The sequence below is a fragment of the Nematolebias whitei genome, chromosome 17, assembly GCF_014905685.2.
Source record: "Nematolebias whitei isolate Nwh7 chromosome 17, NemWhi1, whole genome shotgun sequence".
NCBI lineage: Eukaryota > Metazoa > Chordata > Actinopteri > Cyprinodontiformes > Rivulidae > Nematolebias > Nematolebias whitei.
Genome location: NC_056514.1, coordinates 37,353,048 through 37,366,522, shown reverse-complemented (window position 1 = coordinate 37,366,522; position 13,475 = coordinate 37,353,048). Strand labels below are relative to the sequence as shown.

Genomic DNA, 13,475 nt, shown 5'->3' with positions numbered 1-13,475 from the left:
TATATATATATATATATATATATATATATACCGTAATTTCCAGACTATAAGCCGCTACTTTTTTGACACGCTTTGAACACTGTGGCTTATGCAATAATTTATGGATTTTTACAGGCCAACATGCTTCATGCTGCCAAAACATTTAGCCTCGTCACACCCGGGCGCTTACACAGCTGTCTGTCCAAAACACGTCTCGTGATCACGTGAAACACAAGATCCCTGCGGGCACAACGAAGTATTTGCAGCCACTCGACGTAAATGTGAATCATGCATTTAAAGCGGCACTCCGAGCTCAACGGGAGGTTGGGATCACTAGCGGTGAGAAATGGTTTACCAAAACCGGCTGCATGTGCAGAGCAGCTTTTGTTCAAGTCAGTGGATCCTGACAGCAGAGCAGTGTCAAAAAATCTTCCATCGCCGACGGGTTTCGAAAGGCTGGACTGCTGCGTGACGAAGACGACAGCACGAGCTCAAGAGCGAATTTGCCTCGAGACAAAAGTGACGTTGAGAGTGACAACGAAAGAGACCGAGGACGAGTGCGATGACGTTTTTCTGAGGCTGTTCAATTCTGACACTGAAGAAGACGACTTTAGTGGCTTTAATGCACAGGAGGAAGATGAAGATCAGCGATCAGTGACTTTTCTTGGTAGCGTTGGGGTTTGTATTTAATGAAAAGTTAAAAAAAAAATATATTTCTGTGTAAATATCACGTTACAACCTGTGGCTTATAGACAAGTGCGGTCCATATATGTACAATTTTATTTTATTCTTAAAGTTAGTGGGTGCGGCTTACAGTATATTCAGGTGCATTCAATAGTCCAGAAATTATGGTGTGTGTGTATATATATATATATATATATATATATATATATATGATAAAACAGAGGGGGTAAAGGCTGAGAGAAGAGTATAATCATCTGAGAAAAAACTACGTTCTCAAAGTCAAAGGAATAAAGAGAAATCTAAAATATATATTTATACTGGGGAACTTTATTCTGTGGATCAGACTCATAAACATCTTTATTTCTTCTATAAATCATTTATTCAAGTTACGATTTGCTTCATTTGATATGATTTACTCATCAACAATATCAAATTTAGCAACTAGGAATTATGATTTTGGTCTAAAATCCCCAAATTATTCATCTTAAAGCTGCGAGGGGACAGTGCGTATGTATTTTAGATTAATTAATTTAAACGGTTGGCTCTGCTTTCTGGATCTGTTGGAACAAACCTGGCAAAGCGGTGCTTCCTTCAAATCATTTCTCAGACTTATGACCTTATAATCTCAGGGATTTTGTGCATTTTAGTTTAGTTTATAAACAATTATCTTTTTTGTTGCCGGAAATTGAGATTTTCTTTTTCATTTTCTCTGCCCAATTACCATTTTCCCTCAGAATCACAACTCTCTCCCCAGATTTATTGAATATTCAACTTACAATAGTCTTGTTATGCAGTTATAAAAATAAAACTTGCATGAAAATCCCGTGACATGCGCTGGCTGAAGGTGTGCACAGTGAATATCTACCTTTTTGTGTTTCTCTACAATGAAAGACCTTTCCTTACAGAGCATCTGGAGCAGCGTGAGGAGAAACATGCTGTTATTCAGCTGCCGAACTCTTACAAGCACATTACTCTGCAGAATTTATTTATTTTATCCAAATTACAACTCAATATCCTCATGAAAACATGCTTCTGATCAGAGGTGTGTTCAATTCACAAGTTGTTGAGTCGTGATCGGCCACAACGTTTCTGGACAGGCTGGTTTTGAAACACTAAAGGAATAGTTCATTGCTTTTCAAGTGGAGTTCTGTGGAAAAGGTATGAACAATTAATATCTTACCTGCTGTAGCCATATAGAGTTTAATTCTTGATTGACAGGTTAGTCCAGGCAGGGCTAAACCCCCCAAAAGTTTACTGTTATCTTAAAATAACTTTGACAAAACAAAATAACAAAAATTAAAAATTATCAACCTCATTTTCATTTATCGGTTTTATCGTTTCTCCATGTCTCTCTCTTTCTACTGAAGACACTCGATGACAAAAGGCTCAACTCCGGTGCTCTTCACTGACCCCTCCCTTTTTCTTTTCTCTTTAAAATCTGTTTGAATCATCCAAAATCACGTTTTTGGATCGTTAAAAGCAGCTAAGCTGAGAAGCTACGCTACAAGCTAAGCTAACAGGCCGAACTCAGGAAAAAAAAACTTTGTCTTGTCAAAGCTCCAAAATTCACGGTTGAAACCTGTGCCTTTGTGTAAAAAGTTGTTTTTCTCTGCAAAAAGAAGCTGAGAACTCGTTTACTGATATTTTAATTAAAAGCTTTGTGTGAAAAATGCTAAAGAGCTGAAACCACACAGAGCGTCCGCCATTTTGAGAACCGAAGAGAGACAGCTCATGTCACGTCAAGGGGCCTCCCTCCCATTTTCTTAAAGAGGCATCCTGCTCACGCCCTCACTATCCATCCTTCAGTTCAGTCTTATACTGCCATCCAGTGGTAAAAAAAGGTACTACACGCAAAATAAAATTAACCAACATTTCTTCTTAAAATTTGACCACGCTCTGATCGGCCAGTTGAAAGGGGTAAAAAAATTCTGTTAAACTTCAGATGGACGACTGCCAGCAACCCATCGCCCAAATGGACGTTCATTCAGTCGCAGCACTCAGCGAAAGCGTGCGGCCGATGACCCAAACAGGTGAGATCACAAAATATCCATGTTAGAGCAGGGTCCAATGTAGGCAGAAGCATTTAATGTGCTTTGATGGCTCCTCAGCTCCAATCTTCTGGACGGGCCCCTTTACTCAGCGTCCGCCAACCGTTAATAATAGTCGGCGGTGTAAGCAATCAAAGCTTAATTAAAAATGTTGGGGGTTTTTCGGGTTCTGACCTGTAATTACTGTTAATTCGTCGGATCGGGTGGGGTTCAGAGATGATGGCTGCGGGACGGGGACGGGTTACGTCGGATTATTTGGACTCAAGTGCAACTCTACACCTCAGTCCATTCAGAAGTGCTACCAAGATGGCCAGAAGGCGTCTAAGTCCTGGCCTGAGATGCCTAGTGAAAGAGCCTACTGTCTGTTTTGCGTTGTACCACTATTTAAATGTAATCCTTTGGTCATTTAACAAGTACAAATAGCAGCAGCAGCTAGCTGTAGCACTTCTGGTACAGCCTGGAGGACTTCCTACAGAAATGTCATGATATTCCTGCTTTAAAAGCCATGTGATGTAAAACTGACAACTGTAAAATGGTTTAATAAAATAGCATTCCCACGAGGCTCTGAAATGTTTTGCGACTGGAGTTATTTAAAATCAGAAGACATGTACTTTTCTCTTGACCCCACTCTAATTAGCCATTAGCTTTTCAATCCAGGGGTGCTTTCTAAAAAAATATCAAAGCAGTGGCCAGATGGAGGTCAGTTAAGCCCACCAAAACCCGAGGCCATAACACAATTTCAGCACTTTTGAATGCATATCACCTGCTGCGTTACTGTTAGCACTAAACATATGCATTGAGGACGACCCTCAGCTTCTATAGCACACCAGAATTTAGCTCAATAAGCAATTAGTTGAGTTAAAAATCAATTTTTGTGCAAACTAAGGTGGATTTGCTGTAGTGGCCATGTTGAATCAGGTTGACACTATATGTTAACCATTTCCCCTCCATTTTTCTGTGTTGGCACCACTGCGCCAACATGACAATAAAACTACATTTCTCCTAACTTTAAAGCTACTTCAGGTAATACATTAAAAGTTTACAACATTTCCAATGCAACTCCCTTTTAAAGACCTGAACTAAACCTCTAACCTGTAATTTAGGCTTTAAAAGTTTTAAAAACAAAGCACTGAAAGTCAAAAAGTCTTAATTATAATATTTTTCTCAACTATTCCTCAAATTATTTAAATAAAGTACTGTATTTTTCAGACTATAAGGTGCACCAGATTATTAGATGCATTAAGCAAAACAAAACGGTCAGATAAGTCAAACTTTATTCAACTCATTCACAATAACCACATAATCAGTTTGAGGTCAATAAACACAACCAGAATTAATACATAAGCACCTGATTATAAGGCTCCCTGTCAATTTTTGAGAAAATTATAGGATTTTAAGTGCGCCTTATAGACTGAAAATATGGTAGGCCATTGCAGTAATCTTTCCTGGATGGAAGCAATAAGAGCTAATCTGAGGCCCCGTTCATGTCAACACCACCCCAGGTGGAAGAGGATTGGTGAAGCGCCATCCTTTTTGGCTCAGCACCAAGACAGCTTGGTACATTTGGAGACAAAAGTGTGTCACTGATAAAGTTAAGGACCTGCAGGTTCAGAAGCCCGCCAGCTCCACAGAGTACGTACCCCGTCTTTAGTGGTTGTCAGCATCTCCTCGATCATCATGCTGTCCCTTGTGAAGGAGCTTCGGTTCAGCGTGTTGGACCTGTCGGAACTGAAGGATCGGAGGCTTGGTGTGGTTGTTGTAGAAGTGAGGGGTTACCAAGGCAACAGACACAGTGATGAAGGGAGGAGGAGTTGGTAAGGGGTGGAGGGTAAAGGGTTATGTAAGTGAACAGAAACAACAAACAAACAAACAAACAAACAAACAAACAAACAAACATTAAATGCATGCAGCTTCCAGGAACTTGTCTGTACCCAAGAAATAACCCCTAAACAGAAAAAAATTATCAAAAACTACGACTTTGTGACAAAGACAAACCTGAACTCTAAAATATCCACATGTAAAGGAAATTTTAATTGTTGTTACTAGGCCTGTCACGATAAACAATAAATCAATTAATCGCATAATAAATGAAAATTATCGACCTCATTTTCATTTATTGGCTTTTTCGTTTCTTCGTGTCTCTTTATCTTTATCTTATTCCTAACACTACTGAAGACACTGGATGACAAAAATAAACTCAATTAGAGCTCTTCGCTGACCCCTCACTTTCTCTATTCTCTTTAAAATCTGTTTAATCGTCCAACGTCGCGTTTTTGGATCATTAAAAGCAGCTAAGTTGAGAAGCTAAGCTAACAGGCCGACTTTGGGGAAAAAAACCTTTGTCTTGTCGAAGCTCCGAAATTCACGGTTGAAACTTGTGCCTTCATCTAAAAAGTTGTTTTTCTCTGCAAAAAAAAAAGTTGAGAACTTTACTTTTTGTTTTAAATTAAAAGCTTTGTAAGACAAATGCTATGCTAAAAAGTTCAAACCACACACAGCGTCCACCATTTTGAGAACCGAAGAGCAACAGCCCATGTCACGTCAAGGGGCCTCCCTCCCATTTTCTTTAAAAGGCACGCTGCTCACTCCCTCACTATCCATCCTTCGGTTCAGTCTTATACTGCCATCCAGTGGTCAAAAAAGGTACTACACACAAAATAAAATTGTCCAACATTTCTTCTTAAATTTGACAATAATTACTAATTATAATATAATTATAATAATGACTAATTATTGTAAAATTTCAAACAATATTATCATTTATCGCAATAATTTCTGAGACAATCGCCCAGCAAAATTTGTTATCGTGACAGGCTTACTTCAAATAACCTTTGGTTGATTAATAAACAAGAAAACTTCATTTTTTGCTATAAAATGTTATACAAGTATTTAAAGAATAGATTTTAGGGTCTGATGCACAGTGAGTGGGTTTGTGTTGATCATCATGATGAAATATTTTAATTGTAATAAATGACAGTTTATTTGTGTTTGTCAGAGCCTGTAACCTGAGATGTTGTGATTCCACGTTACAATGATCTTTACGAGGCAAATAAAAAGCATTCCTGAGCAGTGCCGCATCGTCTCTGCAGCCATTATACTAATAATGAGAGGGAGAAACCAGACACGGTGGAGAACGTCATCTCAGTGAGACTTCAGAAAAGCAAGCGAGAATGATTATTTTCAGGGATGATAAAGAAACGAGTGCAAACTGCGGCCTCTTCCAGCTTCAGTAAAAGCTGACTTGTTTAGTCTTTGCAGCAGAGATGATCTGTTAGACACTCAGAACATGAATCTTTTTATTGCAAAGCGTTTGTGCACCAAAGTCAAGGTTGTGTTGTGCAGCCAACACATGCATAGAAGTTGTTTTTGTAAAATACCATGACTTCCTGTTTCATTGAGGATGATCCATGACCCTTAACACAGTCTATTTGTACAACCACCATTCCTAAAAAGTTGATACGCTACGTAAAATGTAGGTAAAAAACAGAACGCAATGTCTTGCAACTCTCCTAAATCCATATTTATTCACTATGGAACACAGTAAACAAATGTTTAAGGCATTTTTCCCTGAAGAAAATAAGAGTTATGGCAGCAAAACATCTCCAAAAAGTTGTTAGAAGGTCAACAAAAGGCTGTAAAAGTAAATGATATGAATCAGAAACAGCTGGAGGCACATTTTGCAACTAATTAGGTTTATTGGCAACAAGTTCTGTTCTGGACATCACTGCATGGGCTCAGAAACACTTACTGTACGGTTTACTGTGCCATCCTCAAAGGCTGCTTAAAGCTCTATCAGACAAAGAAGAAGTCGTATGTGAACACCATCCAGAACTGCTACAATATTTTCTGGACCAAAGCTCATTTTAAACGGACTGAGGCAGAGTGGAGAACTGTTCTGACGTCAAATGGACCAAAATTATTTTTGGAAACCATGGACGCCACATCCTGCGTACTAAAGATGAATGGGACCATCCAGGCCGTTATCATTGCATAGTTCAATGTCGGCTTCTCTGAATGGCTCTGCCCCTGGATGTTTACAGACTGTTGTGAAAAGAAGGGGGAATGCTTCACATCGGGAAATATTGCTGATGGGGGATGTAAAGGTCATGGATGTTTTTCCACTTACTAATAAATGGATATAGAACCATGTATGTGAAGAGAAGAGTCTTTCTCTGTGGATTTCTGTGTGGCTATAATTTAATGAGATGATGATATTTAAATTATCCAACATTTGCCCTGTCCCATCTTTAATATGTGTTGCTGCCATTAACCACTAAATCAGGGGTCTGCAACCTTTTTGATTAAAAAGGGCCATTTCTGCCCATTCACTCTAAAATAAATGTGTTCAGAGCCACAAAACCTGCTACAAGTGTGAAAATCAACTGGTGGTTCATGGGCCGCTTCAAGTTTGTTGGAGGGGGTTTTTTCCAGCCAAAAATAAGTAATGGTTTTTAATATTTTGCTGATATTTTTACATTTAAGGACAAAAAAAAGTTCATTTTTGTGTAAAAAAAAAAAAAAAAGGGGGGGGGGGGATATAGTTTATGCCAATCTTGATATGAATTAAAATACTGAACTCCTATGAGTCCGTCTTATTTGTGGAAAAATTAAATTTCCTATTTTGAAGTAACGCATACATTTAAAGTCCATTTTGTTGGATATGTAATTGTGATTTACTGTAAATCTAAATTAAACACAAAAACTTTTCTTACTTTAACTTTAGTTATATTTTTGTTAGTTTATTGTCATTAAATTAACTCACCATATTTCTTCTAAGCAACTTGTCCTAAAAGTGTTTCAAATCATTTCTGGTGGATTCAACAGAAAGATCCCACTGAAAGGCTGGAAGTTAGATAAATTAATTTGCTCCGTTTAATTATTTTGTGCTCTTTGTATTAGCATTATTCACAAATTTGTAGTAAATTGACAGAAAACTGCTAAAACTTGCCTTTGTTGTTGTCGTCGGTAGAAAAACAAATTAAACTTCATTTCATGTTGGTTTTGGTCAAAGAGGCGCAGGTTGCAAACCCCCGCACTAAACATATTTTTCAAAAAGTGGTACAGTTTCTTAGATTCAACACGTGATATGTTTACTATGTTTCATTGTGAATAAAATGTAAGAGATTAGCAAATCATTTTATTTTATTTACATTCTACACAACGTTCCATGTCGGACTTGGGGTTGTATTATTTCTTTCTTTTTCACCAGTCCTTTTTCAGTGCATATATACCAGTATGTTTTCCCCTCCTCTATACATCATAAATTATACAAAATAAAAAAAATATTTTTCATGTATACCTTTAACAGCTCGAGTCCCTGGAAGCTCAATAAAAAATAAAAACAAAACTCCACAACGAACCAAAATGATGCCAAGCTTGGACTTTGTGCAAACCCACAGAAACCCAGGCATAAATGATAAACAGTCAAACACAAAATCAAACCAAAGAGGCTGAAACGTCATCACAAACCACACGTGTACATCTGACAGGACAAAACGCATCGTTAAATTACTGAACAATGAATCAAAATCAATAAGTTAGTAGTGAAATATGCAGAACATCTTCATTACACAGAACTAGACAATTAACGGACAGGGACGGGAGTTTGGAGGGATGAGGGAGGAAAATGGGTGAGAAGGGGAGGTTCAGGGAGGAGTTTTCATGCCATGAGTCTTACCTGGCTTTGGTACTACCGTTAAGAACGGACATGAGGAGAGAATAAAACATCATGAGCAGAGAGGAGTGGAAGAAGTGATGCAGAGGAGAGAAGCAGGGGAGCAGAATGATGCTCGACTGAAACTCAGAACATGTGCTCAGATATTTTACTAACAATGGCTTCATAGCACGTAGGTTTCATTAATTTACAGCAGAAATAAAGGGAAGGTATTTTAAGACAGACTTTGAAATGATGTACAGTTTAGACGCAGACAAAAATAAAACGAGTCTGAATCATAAAAGCATGAACTTCTGCCACGTTAATGCAACAAAACCTCAAGCATGCATGGATTTTACTGAGTTTGCTGCCTCTTTATTTTCAAAACGATTCACGTTCTTTAGCAGAAAGCTTCACTACCTTCAACAGGTCACTTTGCTTTCCCTGCCAAGACTTGAACAGGTATGAAACGTTCAATTTAACAAGATTTAAATTCTATTTTCAGATTGATGTAGCCCGATCCCGTATATCTGGACAAGTGTCCAATGAAACTGGATTTTAACATATTCTGAAAATTCAGCTTCATTTATTAAAATTTAACAAATGATCTCCCCACAGAAGTGCCCCGACTGGACCACATTGGCTAAACCAGCTGTAAGCGTGTTGATTAAACCCAACCCTGCGCTCCAGGCCATGGAATCGAACGTGTTTCTAATTTCCTGTGGCTCTGTGTCCGTTTACGTCAGCCCTCAGATATTCAATCGCCCCTCCTTCTTGACCATGTTGCATGAATGTCAATAATTTCAAAAGGGAATAAAGTCCAACACCCACACGAGGCAAACTCTAACCGAGGCAGATACAAACCTGCAGTTGTTTCAAAAAGTCACCGAGGGAACTGCTTTAAGTTCCCATCTTTTTTTTTTTGTGTGAGTGCTGGTAAAGTAGAACCAGTTATCCAGAAACAGCCGGGACGGGTCAATTCACTCGAACTTTATTTATACAAGTTAGTCTCATTGAGTCACGAGGACTCGTTTTCAAATGAGACCCGTTTTAAACAAAAGAACCACAGATGAACATAAAAAAAAAGAAAAGTAAATAAAAGTGGTGATGTAAAGCAAAATAAAAACAAGCTACGTTATGAAATGATTGATTTGATATGATTTAGCTCGACAAACAACTGTGTCGTCGGCATAGAAATGCAAGGATGTGTCAGGAATGAACTGACCTACATTACTAATCTAGATTGTAAAGAGGGTGGGTCCTAAGACTAAGCTTTGTGGTACACCATTGTTGACAGTTAAACTGGAAGAAGTACCATTACGTTGAACACATTGTCTCCGATCTGAGAGGTAATTGGAAAACCAACCGATAGTGTGATCTGAGAAACTAACTGAGAGCTTACGACACAAGATGTCATGGTTCACAGTATCAAAAGCTTTAGACAGATATAAATAAAGTTCAACACAGTAGTACTTAAATGTCCTAAAATGTCTCCTTTCGACATCTGAATTATGGTTCATTCCAGCACATCAATACAAAAATATGCATCAAAGACAAGTAGCAATAAAATGATAAAAGCACATCTTTTCTGAGTATTCCCATTAGATAAAACATAAAAAATACTGTATTATATTTGTCAGAAGTTGGCAGATTTTCAGACTTCCAAGTTGGAAAATTTAACTGAAACGCTCTCGAACCTCAAAGGGGGAGATTCCTGACCAACACCAACCTCAAAATCCAATAAGGCTGCCCTTGAAAAGTTGTGAAAGCTGCAGTAATCAAATTTATATTTTCATTGTTGGCTTGTAAATCGTTACATCAGCCACAGACATACCACTCTCCAAACTGTTTGGAAACATGTAGCCGCAGTGTGCTCAGACGGATCACAGAGCTTCTTGGAGAACAGACCAACAAGCTTCTGCTTTTTAACAAATAAAAAAAATAAAATCTGGCAGAGCCAGTCAGAACAAGCACAAGAGGAACTGCATGTATTGGTTAAGGAGGTATCTCACCGAGCTGCAACTGAAAGCTAATTTGTGGGGAAAAATAATCCCTAAAATTAAAGGATTCACCTCTGGAGTACACATAATATCAAGATAGGCCTAGCATAGCTACTCCAGCGTTTTGGGTCATTTAAGGTTGTTTCAGGAGTATCCGTGTGGATGAAGAGATTTCTACAAACTGTGCAGTGCTTACAAGGATATTTTCAGAAACGACAAATAAAAACAGTTTTAGAAAAACTGCATGTCCGTGTGGACAAGGTCTGTGCAAACTGCTAAAGAAGTTAGTCTTGGAAAGTGTTTCATTGTGAATGTGGCCTCTTTTTGCAGGAAAAAGACAAAACACTTTGGTGCATTTCACAGCGAGCCTTACCTCTGTGAGCGTGCACCAACACTGAAGCCCATGTAGCCCTCCTGGGGGAGAGAGTCGTCCCCCAGCTCCCTCAGGTCGTGCGGGGCCAGATATTTGTCCGTGTCCCCGGTCATTGCATCGTCACCTGGTGATGGAAACAGGAATTAAAGCTTGGCAGCCGATGCTCTGGTGCTTTTGACACACATCCTGCATCATGTGAGTGATCAACGTGTGTCAGGAAATCATGAAAAGAAGCAATTTTAGACATAAAAATCAATGCATCCTCTGCCCTGAGGCGGTTTTCCAGATCAGCTTTGGTCTAACACACAAACAAATCGTCATGCTGTCACTGAAAGCGTCCCAGGAGAACAAATACAACAAACACATCAAGAACAGTTGAACTCTTTTCCAATACAGTTTAAGCATCACTGATCACAAGACAATGTTAAAACTTTCCTTTGATTTATTACAGCTACACACCCTTTAGACACCACAAACAGGTAAAATGCACGTCAGAGATGCTGCAGAAACGCGTTATTCCCCTCAGAGGTGCAGCAGATCCAAACCTACCGATGAAGTGCAGAGAGGTGAAGCATCGAGGGGAGGAGAGCAAGTGCATGCAGGCGGTTAGACGGAAAGAAAGAAAAGACATTCCAACGACCACAAAACAACAGAGAAACCCCTTCCCCTCCACCTCTGTGTTTCTCTTCACCTCCTTCTGCCACGACACCCCTCCCCCTCGAGTCCCCACACACACGAGACACTTCACAGATATCTGGACACATTCCAACCTATTCTCCAGGCTCGACTCCAACAGCAGCAAAGTCCTCTCTTCTGAGAGCCAAACACTCACCTCCTGCCTTAAAGCACCTCATTGAGACCAGATTGGGGGATTTCACCACTGAGAAAACTTTTCCTCGACTTCCAGCCTCCCTTCAGCTCCCAGTCCAGCTCCACGGCATTAACTGTCTCTTTTCCAGAGTCCGGCACGCACACAAACAGATCGTCTTTCTCCCGCCTACCAGCCCCGCTCTGGGATTAACCAGACTGTGTGAGAGTGTGTGCGCCAAAACACACACACTTACACACTCTACAGCTCAGTGCAGCACAGAAATAGTAGTTGTGACTCAGATAGTTGCCTAACATCTAAACACATACTTGTACCCATGAAAAGCAGTTTGATATAAATCCTCTGCTCGACTGAAATTTAAACTGTTTTATCGTCTTATCTGAGATTTTCAAAACAGAGATTGAAACTTTTGTCCCCACCAGCTTGCAGCTGCAAAAAGTCATAGATTACTCTCTATATATACATATATTTGGCCATAATCAGATTATTTTAGCACATCTAGGAATCTTACCTTTAACAATAAACAAATAGACACAGTGTCTGTAAGAAAAGTACTTTTCAGACTAGTTTCATTAACAAACTTCCACGAATGAGGTCCGATGTTCTTTGATTTTTACTTTTCAACTATTTAACTTTATAATTTGTGCAGATTTATATATAATGAAGTGTGCATATTTTTTGGTCTGAGGCAAGTATGATTTTGACAATCTGCTAATAACTTAATTAAGAACACACTAACATGATACAAAACTTCAACTGGAACATAGTGAAATGCAATTCACTGGGATATAATGCATTTTATTAACAACGAAACAAATTAGGGATTCTATCTCAATTATCACTCTTGTTCTAGTCTACATATTTAACCATCTAACATAACAAGATTGCTCACTCACCATAAATGAGCATTACGTAAAAAACTGCTAAATTAAATACTCAAGCAGCAATGTTTAAAACTCTCAGCAGTGAGCAGCAAATGAGTTTTCTACATTTTTAATAATAAAAAAAAAAACATTTCTCAGGAATATTTCTCGATTCTTATGATGAAAATGAAGAAAACTTTCAGTGTTTGTTGCTGTTTACATCAGTGCTGCTGCAGTTCTCCTCATGAACACTAGGGGCCGCTAATGAGAAACAAGAATATAGATACATGTGTATATATATATATATATATATATATATAAATACACAGTAGTCCCTTGCTATTTTGCGGTTCATTTATCGTGGACTCGCTCTATCGCGGTTTTTCAAAATAAAATTGGACATGACACACAACTGACTGATTGATGGAAGAGCCGCACGATCGGCATGAAATTTTTATTTAAAATATATTATTTTAAATGGTTTAGCACCTCCTGCACCTTTGTGCAGCTCAAACTGCAGGATACGTTTCCTGCTGCAGCTGATCAGCTGAACTCAGTGCAGAGCGGAAAAGAGGGCGTGGCCAATAACGCTTGCAGGTGGCTGAGCAGCAGAGGCAGGAAGAGGGAAATCCTGACATTCTGTGCTCTTTTAAAGCTTTTAGAGTTTAGAAACATTGCTTAGAATATTGCAAGTGGGAAAGGTTTAAAACGCCTTTATATATATATATATATGTATATATATGGGGATGTGGTGGCACATATATGTGGGGATGTGGTGGTGCAGAGGTTGGAGAGGTGGGCCTGTGATCCGAAGATCGCTGGTTCACACCCCGGCCCCGACAACATCAAAATTGTGGGTGAGGTAGGTGAAACACCCACACTTGCCCCCACCCTCATTCGCCCCACTCTGGGCCCATGAGCAAGGCCCTTAACCCCACCATGTGCTACCTAAACAGGTCTCTCTTGAAAATGAGTTCTCGTGGCTCAATGAGACTACCTGTATAAATAAAGGCTAAATGGGAAAAATTTTATATATATATACATAT

The 13,475-nt window shown here is 39.0% G+C and overlaps 1 protein-coding gene across 1 annotated transcript in view; it reads right to left on the bottom strand.

The window, feature by feature from the left end:
- ank3b (ankyrin 3b) overlaps positions 1-13,475 on the bottom strand; it is a 155,168-nt gene that overhangs the window by 50,270 nt on the left and 91,423 nt on the right. The window contains exons 26-28 of the mRNA XM_037691560.1: positions 10,738-10,861; positions 8,389-8,400; positions 4,352-4,439 (exon numbers count right to left, since the gene is read on the bottom strand). Of these exons, the coding sequence (XP_037547488.1) occupies positions 4,352-4,439; positions 8,389-8,400; positions 10,738-10,861 (224 nt within the window). The remainder of the gene's footprint in view (positions 1-4,351; positions 4,440-8,388; positions 8,401-10,737; positions 10,862-13,475) is intronic.